The 21,240-nt window shown below is 36.7% G+C and overlaps 1 protein-coding gene across 1 annotated transcript in view; it reads right to left on the minus strand.

Moving 5' to 3' along the window:
* POLR3B (polymerase (RNA) III (DNA directed) polypeptide B) overlaps nucleotides 1-21,240 on the minus strand; it is a 108,320-nt gene that overhangs the window by 76,562 nt on the left and 10,518 nt on the right. Inside the window, exons 6-11 of the mRNA XM_014536008.1 lie at nucleotides 20,161-20,261; nucleotides 15,929-16,020; nucleotides 14,639-14,756; nucleotides 12,893-13,001; nucleotides 5,203-5,325; nucleotides 2,517-2,522 (exon numbers count right to left, since the gene is read on the minus strand). Of these exons, the coding sequence (XP_014391494.1) occupies nucleotides 2,517-2,522; nucleotides 5,203-5,325; nucleotides 12,893-13,001; nucleotides 14,639-14,756; nucleotides 15,929-16,020; nucleotides 20,161-20,261 (549 nt within the window). The remainder of the gene's footprint in view (nucleotides 1-2,516; nucleotides 2,523-5,202; nucleotides 5,326-12,892; nucleotides 13,002-14,638; nucleotides 14,757-15,928; nucleotides 16,021-20,160; nucleotides 20,262-21,240) is intronic.

Raw genomic sequence — 21,240 nt, forward strand, 5'->3', positions numbered from 1 at the left:
GTAAATATATATATATATATATAAAGTAGCCATAAATCTTCAACCTAGAGAAAACATGTTTACAGGTAATATTTTGAGATAGTGCTTTTTTCCTCTCAGAAAGCAATCACACCATGTAAAACCTCTAACCTGAAAGCTACAAAACATTGCTGAGAGAAAACAAAACCTAAGTAAATTGATGGTTATGCCATTTTCATAGACTGGGACATTTAATACTGTTAAGATGGCTTACTGTTAAAATTCTCTCCGAAATGACCAAGAGATGCATCATAATTGCTAATTATATTCCTGGCAGGCTTTGTAAAAACCAAAATTAATTGATTCTAAAATTTACATGAAAATGCAGAAAACCTGGAATAGCTGAAACTATCTTGAAAAAGAAAAGTTGGAGGATTTACATTACCTGAGTTCAACTATAGAGTTATAATGAAAGCCAGTGTGATACTAGGATAAGGATAGACAAATAGCCGAAGCCGGTTTGGCTCAGTGGATAGAGCATCGGCCTGGGAACTGAGGGGTCCCAGGTTCGATTCCGGTCAGGGGCATGTACCTGGGTTGCGGGCACATCCCCAGTGGGAGATGTGCAGGAGGCAGCTGATGGATGTTTCTCTCTCATCAATGTTTCTAACTCTCTATCTCTCTCCCTTCCTCTCTGTAAAAAATCAATAAAATATATTTTAAAAAAAAGGATAGACAAATAGGTCAATGGCAGAGAATAACAAGTCCAGAAATAAAGCTATGCTTTTATGGTGAATTCATATTTTATAAAAGTGCCAAAGCAATCCAATGGAGAAGGGACAGTCTTTTCAACAAATGATGTTGAAACAACTAAATATCTTTGGGTGGTGGACACACAGATCATGTAACATAGAAATCCACACCTAAAACCTATATGATCCTATTAACCAGTGTCACCCCAATAAATTTAATAATAATAAAAAAAGAAACAATTAAAAACTAAATTCCATAAAGTAAAAAATTAACCTGACCCCTACCTCACACCAAATAGAAAAAATTAGTTTAAGATGAATTTTATACAGAAACATAAAAACTAAAGATACAAAGCTTCTAGAGAAAAATACCCTGGGGGTGAGCAAACATTTCTTTAAACAAGACATAAAAATCAATAACCATAAAATACAAGTGAACAAAAAAAAACAACCTCTTGATAATTAGATTTTATCAAAATTAAAGACTGCTCATCCAAAGACAGTTAAAATAATGAATAGGGAAACAATGAACTGGGAGAAAATATTTGCAACACATAATTCTGACAAGGATTTATATCCAGGGTATTTTTATAAAGGACTCAAATTCAATAATAAAAGAACTCAGTAAGGAAAATGAGCAAAAGATTTGGACAGACACTTCACAAAGTAAATAGCACATGAAAAGTGTTCAATGTCATTAGTCATCTGGGAAACACATATTAAAACCAGTTTGGAGATACCACCAAAATGGCTAAAATTAAAAAGACTGACAACACCAAATGTTGATGATGATGTGAAGTAATCAGAACTCTCATACATTGCTGGTGGGACTGCAAAATGGTAGTCACTTTGGAAAAAGATTTGGTAGTTCCAATTTTATAAAAGTTATAGACACAACTTCTTTGATCCAGCAATTCTATTCCTAGGTATTTATCCAAGAAAAATACTAACCTGTCCAGGCAAATCCTTGCACAGGAATGCTTATAGCAATGTTATTCATAATAGCCAGAGTGAAACCAAATGTCCATTAACAGGAAAAGACAAACTGTGGTATATTCATACAATGGAATATTACTCAGCAATAAAAAGACATAAACCACATGAATAAATGACATAAAAAGGAACAACTTGGACCAATATCAAACAGTATGCTCAGCCAAAAGAAGCTGGACACAAAAAAGTATATATTGCATAATTCCATATATGTAAAGTCCTAGAACAGGCAAAACTCACCTATGGTGAAAAAAATTAAAACAGTGGGGGTGAAATCAGAGGTTGTAGGCAAAAACTGACTAGGAAGGGGCATGAGGAAACTTTCTGAGGTAATGACAATATTTTATATCTTACAAAAATTATATGATTAGAACTGGTACATTATAGTATATCTGAAGTTTACTTAAAAATGAAATATTAAAAGCTAATCAAGTAATGAGAGAGGAGTGTAAGTGGAGATTAGATGAAACAAGAATGGCAAAATGTTTATAATTGTTGAAGCTAGATGACAGGTACATGAGGGCTCATATACAGAATATCTGTATATTCTGTATATGTTAAAATGTTTTAATAAAAAGCTTTTAAAGAAGAGGATCATGTGGTTCTTATTACTTTGTAACAACAATGAATGCATTTTTCTTTTTTACACTGACTTTCAGTTAGTAAGAAGAAAAAGTTGGGATTCCTGATTCTTTATCCTAAAAGTCCTATCCCCAATTACCTGCCTGAGAAATTTCTTTTCCATGCTTCAAACCTAGATGAGGTATCACTTCCTCTCTGCAGCCTTTCGTAACCCCACTCCTTTTTCTATTTTAATTCCTTACATATGAAAAATTGAGTACTTTCATTAGCATTCAGATAACACTACATTTTAACTGTCTATTTACATGTATGTCTCTCTCCTACTAAATGTGGTGTCATCTTTTTCTTTGATTCCTAATGACAAGTACAGTGCCTGGAACTCCTCTGTGATAAGATTTGGGCATCAAACCTAGGATCTTCCCTATTAAAAGGCCATTAGAACGTAAGATTAACTAAGACCCTGTAAATACTTGTGGCAGTAACCTAGCCGTAAGTAGTAACTAAGTAACTGATTAACTCAGCAGTGGGGGGCTAGGGGGGTGTCCAGGAATAGATGGGCAATTGGGTTTTCCCTAAACTGAGCTGTCTTCGTTAAATTTTGCTCTTCCAGTTCCCTTGGGGAAAAGGCTAAAGGCTCTTCACTTTTTGAGGAAGAAACAAAAGAACACAGGGGCACCTGGTACTACTTCTAATGTAGCAGAAAGTCACCTTTTCCCTAGGATACCCAATAACGTTACCAGGGTTTCATAGTGTGAGGGTAAGAGCCCAGTCAATTTACAAATAGGACAAGATGCATGCAATCTTCCCCAAAAGGGAATAAATCATTTCTTCTCTACATACCAGATCCCTTGGCAAGGATTATATAAAATGCACATAACCAATATAGAGCAAAAAGGCTTTGTGAGCAGAAGAGAAAGGAGGTGAGACTAAAAGGGAGGCATTAAAAACAAAACACTGGTTTTAAGCAATCCACTAAAATGCCATGTCATCAAAAATTCTATTACATAAGATAAAGTGTACTTGTTACATTTTCATTTAGAATAACATAAGATATTCATGTTGCCCTAACTCCTGATATATGTTCAACTTAACCATTTTGGATTACTTGTATCTCTATAACCTTTTATTAATAGCAAATAATTAAGCTATGTCTTAATCCAGCATAGAGTACAAGCCATCTCAAATTTAAACTTCCTGTTTGTTTTTCTCATGTTAGAAACATTTGTCTTTCTTGTTAACTAACTATATATTCCTCTCATCTTTTTCTTCCGTTTTATTGAATTTATTGGGGAGAAATAGGTTAATAAAATTACATAGGTTTCAGGTATACAAGTCTATAATACATCATCTGTAACTTCTCTGATTCAGTTAGCTAAAATTTTCTGTCATTACCTATTTAAGAGAAATAAATGAGTAATTTTCCAACCCACTGTTAGCCCCTGCTCAAACAGCTTTATGATGTTAGGGTTATGTGACCACCAATGATGATGTGTGTAATAAAATGAATAATAGATCTCATTGAATCCACTGGGGTATCATTAAGGCAAATTGCTCTTCCAGGGCATTACACAGCTTTAAAAGATAGAGTGTATCTCCTTACACTGAACCTGTCCCTGAGTTATTTCTTAACATTTTCCTCTTCATGTTCTAGGAACCCTTGGATAATATAATTTCAGTTTGTTACAAAGACTCATGTTCACTAAATATTTTATTTTTAGTAAAGACCCAAAATAGAATCTCCTAAATCCCAACCACTTTTCCTGCCCAATAATTAGAGTCAACTATTAATTAACTGCAGAAAACGAGGAAGGTGGTGATGAGAATAATCGCTACTGATTTGTGCTTTGGAATTACATGTACTTACATATGATATTAACCTCCTAAATGATAGACTCAGTCTTTGAAAATATCAAGATGAGTTTGATTTTTTCAGAGCACACACTAACCAATATAAGTGGAAAAATGCCATCTCTACAAGCATCCTAGGTGACAAGAAAAAAGAAGCCTAGAATCTATACCTTGTTACAAGTAATCCACAGAATAGACAATATACATATGGATCAATAAAAAGCTGGGGTATCATTAGGGCAAATTGCTCTTCCAGTGCATTACACAGCTTTAAAAGATAGAGTGTATCTCCTCAAACTGAACCAGTTCCTGAGTATTAACTCACTTTGTGTTAACTCACTGATATGTGCCTCTATAGTAGGGAATTCCCACCTTGCAGGATGGCTCCCAAGGATGTCACCATTGACTTCCACTTAGCAAAGAACTTTACAAATGTTGTACTAAGAATTCTAAGTATGGCTGTTTTATATACACACACACACACACACACACACACACACATATATATCCCTATCTTCATCTTTGTGTCTTGTCCTAAAATCCCCAGGTTCCAACTAGGAGTGCCTCAGCAGGTCAATGAAGGCTCTCCAGTGGCAAAGGGGTCTCTGATCTGGTCCGATCTTGCTGAGAACACTGGGAATTAAGGAAAAGGGATAGAAATCACATACAACTAGATGTCAAAAGCAATTAGAAGTAGGGAGTAAAAATGGATAAGAAAGAGAAATGCAAAAAAAAGCCGTCTACACTAGAGTTGCTGTAGTTTTATAAAAGATTTAACTCAGGCAAATAAGGAAAAAAGAGTACTTCCTATCATAACAGAACAAACGCCTCTTGGCCACATATTGCCCCTTCTAAGTTAGGCACCATAGGCTGATGATTTGTCTAGGCCCACTTCTTCCTCCAATCCCTAAATAAATGAGTCAGAGATGCTTCTCTATTACTCCTCCCATCTCCCCAATACTCCTCCCAAACCTATGCCCCCAAAGTCACTGCATCCCATGCTTTATCAATGAGCAGCATTAAATCTCCAATTCCCTCGCATAGCAAAGGACAACATGAAAAGACACACCTGCATCTGTGTGAAAATCTGAGCTTTCTGGCATTCTTCCAAACTGGGCCCAAAGGCAGCCATCACGTGCTCCTCTGTTCCAATCATCTGCACAATTTCTTGGTCACACTCAACACCCATGGCCTAGGAAGGAAAGAAAGGAGAGAAAGAGTGTTGGCTTTGTGTTAACTCACTGACATTTGCTTATGCTAATTTGGCATTGTTTGTGGGTATTACTTCTAAGCAAAAGCTAGCTCTTTCCTCAGAAATGGTGCCATCTGGCATTGGCAGCCAAAGCCCAAGCTGCAGAAGAACCTGAAACAGAAATTTTGATTAGGAAGAGGAAAACAAACATTCTCAAGCACTTTCTGCATGTGTACTATCTTCTAAAATTTATAAATATTCTATGAGTTTCATCATGAAAAAAAGGAGGCGAAGAGATACAGTGGAGACACTGGTCACAATTACAAAGGCAAACTGGAAAAAAAAAAAGAAAAAATTAAAAAAAAATAGCCAAAGAGCAAATCAGAAAATGTGCAATGCTGAAAATAAACAGAACCCCAATTAGCTTTGCTAAAAGAACGATATTTCTGAAAAGTGTCAAAATTCACATTCAGGCTAAAAGAATTTTTCCTAAGGGATGTTTTACCTCACTCTTCTAGATACTAAGCTATACTTTATGCGGGTTTTAAAAGTGATCGTTTAAAAACTAAGAACACACTTAACAGGTTTAAGAAACCCACTTATCTTAAGTGTTTCAAGGTGGCAGCAGCAATGCAGGTCTTTGTAGATTCCATATGGTGAGAAGGCTCACTCCTTCACACACTTGCCTGGAATTCTGCCATATCAAGAAATACAGCATAATTGCACTAACCTTCCCTTTGGCAGAGAAATAATCTGCTTCTTAGAAGTTACGGGGAAAGTTATGTTTGCATTAAAATTCTTCCTTTAGCTATGTAGTGAAACAGAACCAGGAGTAACTGTCTCGTTAGGTTTTGATCCTCTGTTTCTCAGTTCTTCCTGAGAGAGAGAGAGGTTAAGTTGAATCCCAAGGTCCAATGCAGACCTTCAAGAACAGTACCCTGAATACAATGGAAAGGGCACCTCCCTGAGGTGTCCGTCCTAAAGTAATGTCAACAAACCTTATAACCACTGCTATCATGTCGCCTCTTCCACCTGTTTTCTCATTTCTGTAACAAGAGGGCACAACTAGGTCCCATTCAGCTCAAAATTCTACAATTGAATTTTAATCTGCAGTCTGTAAATTTGACGTGGATACTTTAGGATCAGAGGTAAACTTACTGAAAGTTTTGAAGTTTTTGCGGGGAGCTAAATATATGCTTATGTCCCTTTCAGGCCAACTGTAGTGGTTTAAAAAATATTCACCAATTCTTTGACACTCTCTTCAAAAGGTGAAGACTAATTCTCCTGTCCCTGAGTGTATGCCAAACTTAATGACTCACCTCTCCAGGAGAAAAGTGGAAGTGACAATATGTGACTTTGGAGCCTTGGTCATAAAAGGCACTGTAGCCTCCTGCTTTCTGCCTCTCACAGTGCTCCTCTGGGGGAAGCCAGAGTCATGTCATGAAGACACTCGAGCAATCTATGGAAAGGTCTGGTGCTGATGCCAACTGCCATGTGGTGAGCCATCATGGAAGGGGACCCACCAGCTCTAATTCAGCCTTCAGATAACTGTAGCCTTGGCTGATATCTTGACTCATGAAAGACTCTGAGTCAGAACCACCCAGCCAAGCAACTCCCAAATCCCCGACCAACAGAAACTGTGCTATAATTTGTTACCTAGGACAGATAACTAATAGACCAAATTTTGGAATTACATTCGCATTTAAACTTAAAAACATTTTTTAAGTGTATAACTTGTTCAAAATGTTTTCGTTCAGTGAACAAACAATGAAGTTCTCAGGATACAAATCTTTTTGTACTATGTTTGCATACTTTTATCTCTACTTTGCATTTATTAAAATGGACACTAGACATTCATTAAAACATGTAGCCTTTCACAGATTAAAGAAGTGTAATCCTAAAAAAATTATCACTCCTAATTTTATTTTATTTTTTTATCCATTGCAAATTTATTGTGCATTGGAAGCTTAACTTAAAAACAAACAGCACAGTAAAAAGATGTCATTTCTGTTCATAGCAGAACAAGTTTCAAAATATATTTTCTTTTAATTTATGCAGTCAGGCCCAGCCAGCATGGGTCAGTGGTTGAGCGTGAACCCATGAACCAGGGGTCATGGTTTGATTCCCAGTCAGGGCACATGCCCAGTTTGTGGGCTCAACCCCCAGTAGGGGGCATGCAGGAGGCAGCCAATAGATGATCCTCTCATCATTGATGTTTCTATCTCTCTCTCCCTCTCCCTTACTCTCTGAAATCAATAAAAAAATATTTTTAAATGTATTCAGTCAATACATAATTCTTTATGAAAGTTGTATATATAATGATTGAGCCAAGACAGCAGCAGCTGGGCTCTCCTCCTTTGAGGAGCCTGGGAGTTACTGCACTGAGCTATAAACTCGGCAGAAAGGAAGATTCTGGAGAAGTGGTCTCTCTGGAGGGGAGATGCTAGTGGCATCATTTACGGCCAAGTTTGGTAAGTAACCTTCTGCCTCCCTTCTCTTCCTCCTCCTTTTCTTCCATCTTTCTTTTTTCTCTAAAATCTCTAGATGTGACTAATGCACATCACTTCTCAGAGGAAAGCCCAAACACTAAAAGAGATCTATAAAGGACAGATACCAAATGAAGCCTGCAAAATGAGACTAGAAAATGGTCTCACTGAGACAAATTGAGTCCTAGAGCTGAAATGGAAGTAGTTTTCTGGATCAACCCCCTTTCTTGGAGTACATTAATATCTAAAACATCTGAACTAAAGCCACCCAGATTATCTTAATAATTAGTTCAGTAATTTCCAAGTGAAAAAGACTATATACTTGATTGCTATTTTGGTATTTAATAAAAGTCCATCCTCATTTAACATATGAATTGCCACTTCAAGTTGCCCTGATGCTGAATCTAAGGAGTAATTTTATAATTGCATAAAATTCTCAAGGGGCCTAACATGGACCTAAATATTTCTAAGCTCTCCAAGTATGTCTTAGTTATGAAGCAAAGATATGCCAAACACATGCTAAATACTAGTAACAACATATGTGCAGAAAGAATGATCAGTGGCAAAGCTTTTCTCTAAAAGAACCAAACTCTTCCTGTATCTGAAATACAGGGTGATAACTCAGTCGGGTATCATCAAAAGTGCTCCAGTTCCAAAATGACTTTATGACTACTTAGCCTTCAGAAGTCACAGCTACAAATAAAAGGCATATTGCTATGGAAACGACAGCAAAATGGCCAACCATTTTGCTTTACAGACATAATTTAGACATCTGAAAACTAGCTTTACATGGAGCTCTTTGTACTCTAGATAGCTGAAATCATTTCACCTAATTTAAGTCAAAAGTGAATGCTATATAATAACCTTATGAAAAAACAGCAGAGTCTAGCAATCAGCAAAAAGAACAAAAATAAGGAGACATGTTCTTTAAAAAGTGGCAATCTCCTTGAATATCTGAGTGTGATTAAAAGTGTGACTTTTAAGAGACAAAAAGAATACTAATGAACAGAAGAGAATGATATGCAGGCAAATGGTGATATGCTGAATATTTAATGTGAAGGAGGGAAAGGGGATAACTTCTTAAAACATCTAATATTCAGAAATCTCTAATTTTTCTTCACAGTAGACAGAAGTCAACTTAATATTACCAAAAGGAGTCCTGGCAGAAAAGAAAAGAACTGTGATAGCCCTCTTTAATTATGTGATTTTTCCTCTTTAAAGATCAAAAATTTCAATATAAGTTTGCCTCCAAGAAACAGTACAATGCCCAGCACACCCTGAAATTTGATCTTTTCCACAAAAGCTTTCAGACTGCAGATGCCATCATAGCACAACTGCTGAATACTTGAGAATACAAAATGCAAAGTGGGGAAGATTCATGGGCAGGAGAACCTTTGTAGTGATTCAAGTCCATAAATAAGGCTGATCTAGGTCTTAAAAGCTTTATCCATCATACTCAGACTCAGCATGGACTCTAAATCCCTGCTGTTTCTGTCACTTTTAGCCAATTGTTGGTTACAATCAACAACCATCAAGTCCTAATGACTGTCAAGGTCTGTTCTAAGGCCACAGAACACAAAAAGAGAAATGATGTGACTTTTCTGGCATCCAGTTTATTTTCCTGGACTTCTGGCATCAAATGTGTAAGGAGGACTAAGGAAGGAGAAAAAGCATCCTCTTTTTGGGTTGTCTTAGCTTTAAAAAAACACATGATATCATTTATTCTTCACCACTACCCTCTTAGGTGAAATTCTCACTTAAAAGTGAATTATCTAAGACCCAAAGAGATTGGGGAACTTGCCCAATGTCACACAGCTAATAAGTTGAGAAGCTGGAATTCAACCTAAATCTGTCTAATCATAAGCAATCCAATACCCAATCTACCTCATAGTGGTTATCAAACAAGTTTCCACTGAATTATTAAACTATCCCTATAGTAGGAAACCAAAAAAAGTGACTGAAATTTGAACTGAATATTTAAACTGAAAAGTCTGGAGATTTTAAAATGTTTAATTCTTATATATTGATGATACACTATATATAATACACATTATACACAGAATGTAATGGATACATTTCAGAAGAAAAATGTGTCAACATATACCAAATTGTTTTTTTAAAGATGTAATCCACTCCCAGGAATTAAGTCTCACAAAATAATCAGCAACATGCACAAACATGTATATATAAGGACATCCAGGGTTGTGTATAAGAGAGAAAACTTGGGGGAGAGGGGGTGATACCTGAATGTCTAACTACAGGAAATTGGTTAAATATATTATATCACACATATGCAATTTCTATATAATACCTGCTAAAAGCAATGATGTAGACTCATATTTACAGACATCAAAAACTACTCACAGCCCTAGCTGGTTTGACTCAGTGGATAGAGCATTGGCCTGAGGACTGGAGGATCCCGGGTTTGATTCCAGTCAACGGTACGTGCTCAATGAGGGCTCGATCCCCAGTAGGGGGAAGCCAATCAATGATTCTCTGTCATAATTGATGTTTCTATCTCTATCTCCCTCTCTCCCTTCCTCTCTGAAATCAATATACATATATACACACACACACACACACACACACACACACAATTCATTGTTAAGTGAGAAAAATAAAATGAATGTGTATATTACAAAAGCAAAGGAAAAAGAGGTCAGAAAAAATATACCCCAAAATACAGTAATACTTTTCAGTGGCTTTAAATTTTTACAATGTAAGGATTGTTTTACTATAACCAGAAAGGAAGAAGTCTGAAATCTCAACTACTGGTTACATAAAAATGTACACTGTTAATTAATAGCCCATTATAAAAGGATTTAAGTCAGCTACATTTACAGAATAAACATTAAATAAATTTGACAGAACTCTTATCAAGCATTTGTCACCAAGCCAAAAAAAAGCAGTTAATAAATATCTTCTGATTTTAATGCATGTGTCTAGTGATGCAATTTCCTTGTGAGTGATAAAAGATTACATGCATTATAATAAATTTATAATTTCTAGTGTAAGGAAGGTAGGTAGGTAGGTAGTCCTGTGCATCTTCAAGCATCAAAACCTTTCAAATAATTCCTTTTGATGCATGGGAGCATACTGCCCTCTGCTGGAGATGTGATTCTACATGGTTACATAAAATTTTCTTTACTAAACACCACTATGTACATAAGACACTGCACTGGGTACTGTGATCATCTGAGCTCTTTATTTTAGTCAACCTAGTCATCAAGATTCATTTAATACCCATCTATAGTAGATCATCATTATCCACAGTAGCTATGTTTTACAAAGTTGCTGAAAACACTGAATTAATGAAGAAGCACTGCTCCTGGGGGAAACAGGTTCTTGTGAACCTCTGGTTAAATTTTCTTCAACTGATTAATACAGAACCTATGTATGTTTCTATTTAAAGATACCTTATTTTACATGTGTGTGTGATTCATTTACACTGAAGTCACAGCCAACAGCACTCATGCCTGAACAAAGCTTATCTAACAAATATTTTCTCCATAAAGCACATCGTAGCCTTCTTGCGCTTAGAGACACTTCAGCACTATGCTTGGGGGGCATTTTAAACAGCAAAATCTCTAACAAAAGGTACAAAAATGTGAAAAACATAACACGAGACAGAAAAAAGGGCACCTTTTAACAGTATGAGAGCTGAAATGAGAAATCAGTGTTGCCTTGTTTGACCTCGGTTGGGAATGTGCCTGTTGGGTGACTGAAATTTTTCATTGTTCTATGCATATGCACGCCCATAAATAATTGTAAAAGCACCACAAATATTGATTTACAGTTACAAATAAATTTTAGCAAGTAGAAGAATTGGAAAATATAGAATCTGTGAATACCGAGGACCAACTGTATGATATAATGTCAACTATTTTTCTGTTTTGCTCAATACTAATACTATAATTTAACTGTTCAGAGAATGGAAATAATATTTAAGTCTCAGAGAAGATTAAATGAGCTACTATACAATTATCTGAGAAGATAACATTTAGACATTATTTCTATGGGAAAATTTTTGGAGTCTAAGCCAACAATTCACAAACAAGCTGGGGGTGGAGGGGAAATCAGTTGTAAATTGAAGATTAATATTTATGCAGAAACTCGCTAGAATCCAGAAGTCCATAAAACAGAACAATGAACTTGGTCCATACTCTTTGACCTAGAAAATTCCACTACTAGAAATTTAGCCTACGGTTGTCCTTGCCCATGTGTAACATGATATTGCTGCAGTTATGTAATAGCAAGAGATATGTCCACTGATAGCAGAATGTTAAATAATAGTACAGCTATAAATAGAACAGTTTGTTGGAAAGAATACAGTAGCTCTGTATGAAGTAACATAACACTATTGCCAAGATGTAAGTTACCAAAAAAAAAAAAAAGACAGAGGAAAAGCTGAGAGAAAAATGATGTAAAATACATGTAAATAAAAAACAAAACAACAGAAATAAAATTATATACTCGTGCTTCTACATGTACAGACGAGCTCTAGAGAGATGCACAAGAAACTAGTGGCAAGTGGTGTCTTTGGGCGGAGAACTACATGGTTAGGTACAGATGGGTGGGAGGCTTACTCATCACTATATACCCTTTTGTACTTTTGGAATTTTTTATAAACCCTGGTCTTATTAGCTTTCCATTTAAAATGCATTACATGATTGACAACTTGTCCATACTACAAGTCTCTCTATTCTTAACTCGTTATCCTCCAAATTTCTAATTACATATGAAAAATCAGAAAAAAAGACTCAGATACAGAGAACAAACTGATGGTTGCCAGATGGGATGGGCGTTGGAGGCTGTGTGAAAAAGGTGAAGAGATTAAGAAGTACAAATTGGTATTTTCAAAGTAGTCACAGGGATGTAAAGTATAGCATAGGGAATATAGCCAATGATATCATAATAACTATGTATGGTGCCAGGTGGGGATCACTTTGTAAGTTATATAAATGTCTAACCACTATACTGTACACCTGAAGTTAATATAATATTGAATGTCAACTGTAATTGAAAAAAGTAAAAATTTTAAAAATTTCTTTATAATTTTCAGTAGATACCTGCAACCTTACCTTAAATATAATTACAATCGGTATGTCTTCTGATAAAGTATTATGCCTCAAATAAAATCGTCCTTGTTTCACAGCCATATTGGTTCTGCTTTTTTTCTCATGGGTAGAGCTACAAGGAAATACAAGTTGGTTAAACTGCATCCCCATTTAGTTTCAAGCTACTAACATGCAATAGAAATGTATGTCAATCAATAAGGTTTAACTGATCAATTACAATCAGTGAGGTCCTATCTAATAGGTGCTTTTTAAAGATGCCCAACTCCTCTCCTGCCCCTGCCACTTGCATTTTAAACACTATAAATGTTTCTTTAGCTTTGAGATTATGGTGGAAGTTTTGTGGGTGAATTTATTTTGACCTACTTCACTTTGATTCCACCTGAACTCCTTGGATCCAATGTGGAGCATATATTCACAATCAATTTTATAGATTTGAAGAGAAAAACCTCAAAATGAGCCTGTATCATAATGAGAAACTATGAAGAAATGAATTTGTATACTAATAATCCAATAAAACATACCTATAGTCTGGGTATACTGTGAAGAAAACAAGAAACCTAAGGCAATCTCCTCTTATAGATCTCTATTCACTATAAAATTTCCAGTGGATTTAAAAACATTTCAACACTTTATTCATTCATAAAAGTAACACACACTAATCATCAGCTACATATTATGCACCTTTACCAATCTATTTACATTAGCTCTAATCTCATACATACTAAAACTTATTTTGAAGTGTTGCCTCCGAATCACATATGAGGAAACCAAGGCTCAGAGAAGCTAAGTAACTGCTCACCCAAGTACCTCATAGCTAGTAAACAAAATCTTTAGGATTCAAATCCTGATTGCCCTGGTTCCAAAACTGCAAATAGTGGGAAGACATATTGTAGAATTATTAGATCTGGGTTCAAATGCTTATTACCTCTGATGATGGATGTGACCTGCACTCAAGGTCTGTTACTCAACTATAAGACAGAGATAATATCACTTATCTTGGAGGACTGAGCTGACAAATAACATAGGTAAAGCACCTAGTATACTGCCTGGTTCCTAGTCACTGCTCAATAAATGGCCATTATTGTTAGTTGCCTCTCTATCAGAAAGAAAAATGAAGAAACTCTGAGTTAAGAAGTTCAATACAGGTTGTAAGAAGAAAAATTCTACTACACACTGACATCTTAACTATGTCACAAATTTTTTATATCCAGAATCCATTAACTTCCAAAATTCAAATTACATATGATAATAAGCCAGAGGGAAAAAAATTACAGTAGTAATATAAGGGATACTGTTATAGAAAAATGAGTATACTGTGAAAGAGACTGGTCTGAAAAACTAACAATAAGATGTTAAGTTCATCAAATAATTCATTAAATATTAAGTGTAAAATAGTCTCATATCAACAGAAATAATCAATAATAAAAATAATTTGGAATACATATGTAAAAATCCGGAAATATTTTTTATTTTTTTTAAAGTTCCTTTAATGCTACAAATTAACATAAAATTCAACTTTTAAAATAACTAGTGGCCTTTCAAACAATGTCTCATACATTCATCACAGAAAATTTTAAATCAATACTCTATGCTTACAGTGTTACACAATAAGTTGAATACAGATAGTTTAAATATTTCCCTGCCTATTATCAGAGAGAAATAACTGGGCACCTCCATATCAAAAGACAGCCATTTAATATTAATGGAATTATCAGTATTTCTTAAGAACACCATCTCTGCTTTCCATACCTGGTAACTGACGCACCAACTGTCCCTTTTCTGTCAGCCTCCACAATAATCCTGTTCTTAGACAGCTGCTCTTGGATAAGAATAACTTTCTCCACTCCTTTAACAATGAAGTAGCCACCTGCCCAAAGGAAACAAGATCAGTTCCACCACCTAGTCTTCTAACAGTGTGCTTTAGTAATCTCCTGAATTAGAGATCATTCTTCCATTGCTTCATGGCACTTGGCCACCACTTAATTCAAAGAGGTTTGCTGTTTTATTAATTAATGATAGTGTCAGCACATGATTTTATATAAAATGAAGCACAAGATAATAAACTTCTTGACAGGAAATGTATCTTAGTGTCTATGCATCACCAGCACCTGACACATATAGGAGGTGAATACAAGTAATTATGTTAAATAAATTAGACTGCAGATTTCTTAAGCAGAAGAATAGCTAACCATCTTCAATATAAACTGAAATTTGCTCTAAGTTTTCTAACAAATCAGTGATAATGGTAAGCTAGGTTTCTGTAATATTCTATACTCAATAAAACTCATAAAACATTACCATATATATTTTTGCACATAATTCAGAATATGACAAAGTGAGACTTCATTTTACCTTCAGAATAAAGTAGAAACAGGGCAATATATTTTACTTATGCAACATTTTATTATAGTCTAAAAGTCACGTTCTTTGTTAACTTCTTTCCAAAACCTTCTGGGAGTCTACATCAATGCAACTTTAAAGGAAGTAGATTAAAGCAACTATAAATTAAATCAGTGTGAAATATGAGTTAAGGAATTAAAAGAAACTTTCTGTTAAGTGCTAAGCTTGAAACTTTATAAAAGAAACTTCCTAAAAACAGGTAAAAAAATGTGATTTTTAAAAATTTAAACAGAAGACTTTTATTTCCCCCCTGCAATGCATTTAAACTAGCCTGAAATTAGATGTTTGAGTCTTTACAAACTAGCTAGATAGGTAACTTTGTGAGATTATTTTTTAATTTTTAAGTACACCAAAAGAGCATTACCCTGGAGCAAAGAGACAAAGAAAATACTGACAAACCACAGCAATAAATACTTGGGGTATTAAAGTTTTAAACCTGAAATAAAAGAGGAAACAATATATTTTTTAGAAATATAGACTAATAGAATAAAGTTGAAACCAAATTTCTGGACGTTTTGTAAACAAAGTTTTATCAAAGTTCGTTATAAAGCAGAAAGGCTGGTATTGTTTTAAGGAAAATGTTGAAAAACAAAAAACAAAAACAAAGGAAGTGGAGCAAATCCAAGGACTCACACATACCTGGATCTAAAGGGCATTCATTCAGTTTGGCAAATTCTGCTGGCGTTTTCCCTGTAAGAACACAGTTTGAACTACGAAGCATTATGGGCATTCTGTTTAAAATAAAACGAAAGAAATTATCACATAAAGATTGTCACTGGGTGTGTGTGAGTGAGCATGTGCGAGGGCAAGTGTACCTGTGAGTGTCTGAGCAAGGACTCGGGGTGAGCAGTTTGGGCTATCCTGGCGGAGGAGCCGTGAGGCCCATTGCCAGGAGTCAGGGTCCAGGGACCGCAGTATTTGCTGGGGAGGGGGCTGTCGCTTCCCCCGCCCGCTTCCCCAGCCCTGGGCGCCTCCAGGTGGCTGGAACCACAGGCTGGAGAGACTGAGAAGGATGCAGCTTGGTCACGAAGCCAGAAGTGCGGGGACTGAGGGGAGGCTGGACAAGCGCTGGCTGAGAAGGCCGTGGCGGGAGCACAGTGGCAGGAGACCAAGGCTGAGACTCAGGGGAGGGAATGGCCAGAACGCCAGCCATCATCCCACCTGGGAAGTTCACCCAGATCTGTGCTGCAGGAAGAGCCACATGGTGGAATTCAGGGACGGGGAGGGGTCTGACCCGCACACCCAGCAGTGAATCTGAGGGACAACTCAAAAGTTCCGGAAGAATTTTTGGCAGAGAGCAGGAAAGGGGCTGGACAGTGTGGCCCAGGAAAGAGCATTGGTCCTGCCCACTTAGGTGCAGGGGATTAATGCCTTCCCCCACCTGCAGAATGGCTGCAGCAACCTGAGAAAAGGGGGACCAGCTCTGGGCTGGAAATCTATACACCAGTGGCTGGGTCTGGTGGGTGGGGAACTTTGACAATGGCCTGGTTAGAGCCTGGGCGGATGCCTTGCCCAGTGGTCAGACACACTGAAAGACTGGAGTGCTAAGCAGGGATGATTTATTTATTATCCCTTCCTGCTCGAGAAGGTAGAAGGTAGCAAGGAGGTGCCAATGAGCCAGGCAGAGCTAAGGCATTGGAAGGAGTGGAAGTACCCACCACCCTTCTACAAGCTACATATACCACCCCCAAAACGAGTCTGTTTAAACCATCATGGCAGGACACAGAGCCCAGCTCCATGGAGGCAGGGAGAGTAGCTCCGAACAGGGACAGTCAAGCTGTGCGCCCCTAGGCAGCCCCAGCTTCTGGGTTATGGAGGCCCCGTCCACCAGACTACTTGGAGCTCGGCCCTGCCAGTGCTTCAGTCAGGTTGCCCAAAGGCCAGGCAGGGGCAGCAATAAACATTGGCTGGCACCAGAGAACCTATCAGGAGACCAGCACCAAAATATCAAGGGGCCTGATTCAACAACATCAGAGCAAAATCCAGCAAACTCCACAAATAGCAGATCCAAATATTTTTTTCTTTTCATATCTCTTTCCTTTTATTCGTTTTTCCTCTTTTTCTTTTTTTAAATTTTTCTGTTTTCTTTTCCCATTTTTCTTTTCCTATTATATATTTTAATTTATTCATTATTGTTACTTTTAAAAAATATTATTATTTCATTTATTTTTTTCTTTTCTTTTTTAATCTTATGCTATTTCTTTTCCTTTCACATTTTCTTTTTTAGGTTCTTTTTTCTCCTCTAATTCTTTTGGCCTCATATATTTTAGTATCCTTTCTTTTTCTATTTTAGTCCTTTTTGTTGTTGTTTTGTGTGTGTGTGTGTTGTTTTCAATTCAGTCTTGTTTTGTCTTGATTTGTTCTGTCAGCACCTATATAACTGTTGGCATGATGTGGTTGGGGTTGAGCCCAACCACAAATGTGACAACAGCAATCAAGACCCAAATATAACAGGAGGGCCCATTTAATCCAAGCAAGGGACATTCCTAGTGCTCCCAGCTCAGAAGATCAAGGAGACTACACACACCACGGGTCCCACAAGAAGTCCACTTCACCAAGACTGGGAGGCACAGCAGTCTTATCCAATACACAGAAACAAACACAAAGAAACAGCAAAAATGGAGAAACAAGAGAACAGGCCCCAAATGAAAGAACAGGAGAAATCTCCAGAAAAAGAACTAAATGAAATGGAGGCAAGCAATTTATTAGAAACGGAGTATAAAGTAATAGTTTTTAGAATGCTCAACAGCATAAAAAAGGGCACAGAAACCATGAAAAACAACCAGTCAAAAATGAAGAATAAAATAGCTGAAATAAAGAATACACTGGAAGGAATTAATAGGTTAGAAGAAGAGGATTGAATTAGCAAATTAGAAGGTAGAAAAAAAATCACTCAATCAGAGCAGCAAAAAGAAAAAATGCTTTAAAAGCATGAGGACAGTTTAACCCTTTGAGTGCCAACCAATATCCTAGGAACTATGCTAAAATTGCCAAGGCATTTTTGCTGATTTTACAGCAGTTTAGGAAAAAAATTATGAAGCGCAAATAAATGAAGTTACATATTCAAAAACTTAAGGAAACCTTTACTACATTGACATATTTAGCAATATCATCATCATTAATAAAAGCAGACTTAGAACTGGACGCCATTTCGAAGCTTTGATAGCGCTCCCGGCACTTTTGGCGAAAGACAGGAGGAGCACGATCGTGCTCCCCGGCACTCTAGGGATTAAGGGAACTTTGGGACACCATGAAACAGAACAACATCTGTACCATAGGGGTGCCAGTTGGAGAAAAAAGTGAATAAGGGATTAGAGAACCTGTTTGAAGAAATAATGACAGAACTTTTCTAACCTGGTGAAGGAAAAAGTCACACAAGTTTAGGAAGCACAAAGTCCCAATCAAGATGAACCCAAAGAGACCCACATCAAGCCACATCATAATTAAAATGGCAAACATTAAAGACAAAGAATCTTAAAGGCAGCAAGAGAGAGAGTTTCCATAAGGCTGTCAGCTGATTTTTCAACAGAAATACTACAGGCCAGAAGGGAAAGGCATGAAGTAATCAAAGTAATAAAAAGCAAGGATCTGAAACCAAGACTACTCTGTCCAGCAAGGCTATCATTGAAAACTGAAGGTGAAATAGCTTCTCAGACAAAAAAAAAGCTAAAGAAGTTTATTACCACCAAACCAATATTGCAAGAAAGGGACTGCTGTAAGAGGAAGAATACATATATATTTATTTATATTTATATGTTTATATTTACTTATTTACTTTTATTTATATACTAGAGGCCCAAAGCACGAAATTCGTGCAAGGAGCTCGGCTCTCGCAGCCACAGTGGCTTGCCTTGGCCCTCGCAGACCTGGCTTTGTCAGGAAAGTTGACTGGTCTAATTAGCACATTATGCTTTTATTATTATAGATTTAGAGAGAGAGAAACATAGTATAAAAAATAAAACGGGAGAGGACATTGGGGGGGATAAGGACACATTTGTAATATCTTAATCAATAAAGGGAAAATAAATTAAAAAAAAATAAAACGGGCATTAAATATGTATCTATCAATAATCTTAAATGGTAAATAGATAAAATACTCCAATCAAAAGACATGTAGCCTGAGTGTAGCTGACAAGAACTATATGATTATCTTTCTATTTATCTGAGCACCCATCATAGTGCATGACAAATAATGAGAGGTTGGTGCATATTTGTTGAACTAATGGATTGTTTATTAAGCTCTTAGCACTTTTGAAGGAGGAAAAACACTTGAATGGGAATTATGTGGAGTAAGTTTAAAGTCCAACATCATTCATAACCATTATTATTATTATTATTATTATTATTATTATTGTGGGTTTTGTCCATTTCTACAGGAGAGTCAATATATTTCTCTAGTTAGGACATGCAGACTGCAAAAATGCTAGTGATCATTTCCAAATCTGTTCTGGGTAAATAAGTAACTTCTCCTTTAAATACTGCTATATGAAAAACAGTTAAATGGCCATGAAAATCAAACTTAAGATATACATGAATCCACCAAGAAGACCAGTCCAGAGACTTCATTGAAATGCTTTCTTACCTAATGTTTTCCTAACAGCTTGGTATTATAGAGGAAATGAAAGCATTTTCCTTAACTTTATAGAAAACATTTCACAATTAAAAAACAATAACCACAAATATGTGCTGGATACTGCTGAAGTGTTTTATATCTACTGACTCACTGAATCCAGAAAATAAGCCATGAACGAGGCACCATTTCCCACATTTTTCAGATGAGGAACTGGGCAAAGAGACCTTTAGTTGCTCGAGGACACCTCACAGGGCTGGAATGCAGGTAGTGTATCTCTAATACCAACCTCATTTCTTACCTGCCAATGGGTAAAGCATTGCGGATGATCCTCTGGCTGCCCCGGGTATATTCAATATCCACTGTAATGGGGGCAGAGTATGTCATGTCCCGCAGGCGGCACTAAAATAGATTCAGACAGTCACTGCTCCTCCTCTCTGAAAAAGAAAGGTTCTGAGAGCTCCAAAGAGCTCCTTCTTTAGTAGAAGTATGGCTCACGTTGAACTTGGATCTGTCCATGGAACACCGAGCTATTACATATGCTACCTTAGGGCACTGGGAATGATGAGCCTACCTTCTCCTTGAGGGGATGATTCCAGCTATAGATCTAGCCATCACCACAGCATCTCCGCCCCTGCCAGCCCAGATATGAAACAATAAATCTGGTACTGATTTTCTTCTCTCTGATCTGATGTGATAACCAATCTGCTCCCATATCTTTGTTGCTGCCTTTTTCAAAACAGTTAACCAGTATAATAACTAAAGTACACACACACACATATATATACATACACACAAACTAAAAAGTTTAAACTATACTACCTTTTATTCTCCAAATAAACAAAACTAGATCACAAAATTCCTTAACAAATGATAGATTATAGCACAAATCATTCATCACATCGTTCTAATAATTGCTGAATCATTTGAGGAACTTTAGAAATTGCTTCTGAGTTTTATGTGGCTCGAAAAATGATGTCCTTTGCTGAGCCTTGATCAGACAGAGGAAACCTCATCAGAATCATCCAATGACTTCCCCATTATATTGATGGTCATCAGGTGGCTTGTAGTCTCAAAAGAAATTTCTCTGACCATCAACCTTACAATTTCTGGTGCTAAATCGTCTCTGTGGCTTCTACTGAACCAAAGATAGTTAGATTTAAACTTTTTCTAGTCTTTATCAATGCGCCTGAAATTTTAAAATATTAGATACTCCTATTATTGACCAACAGAAATTATTATTTTATATTTAACTAGAGGCCTGGTGCACAAAAAATTTGTGCACTCAGGGGGGGGAGGGGGGTCCCCCAGCCCGGCCTGTGCCCTCTCGCAGTCTGGGACCCCTTGGGAGATAACGACCTGCTGGCTTAGGCCTGCTCCC

Source organism: Myotis brandtii, unplaced genomic scaffold (genome assembly GCF_000412655.1).
Source record: "Myotis brandtii unplaced genomic scaffold, ASM41265v1 scaffold155, whole genome shotgun sequence".
Lineage (NCBI taxonomy): Eukaryota > Metazoa > Chordata > Mammalia > Chiroptera > Vespertilionidae > Myotis > Myotis brandtii.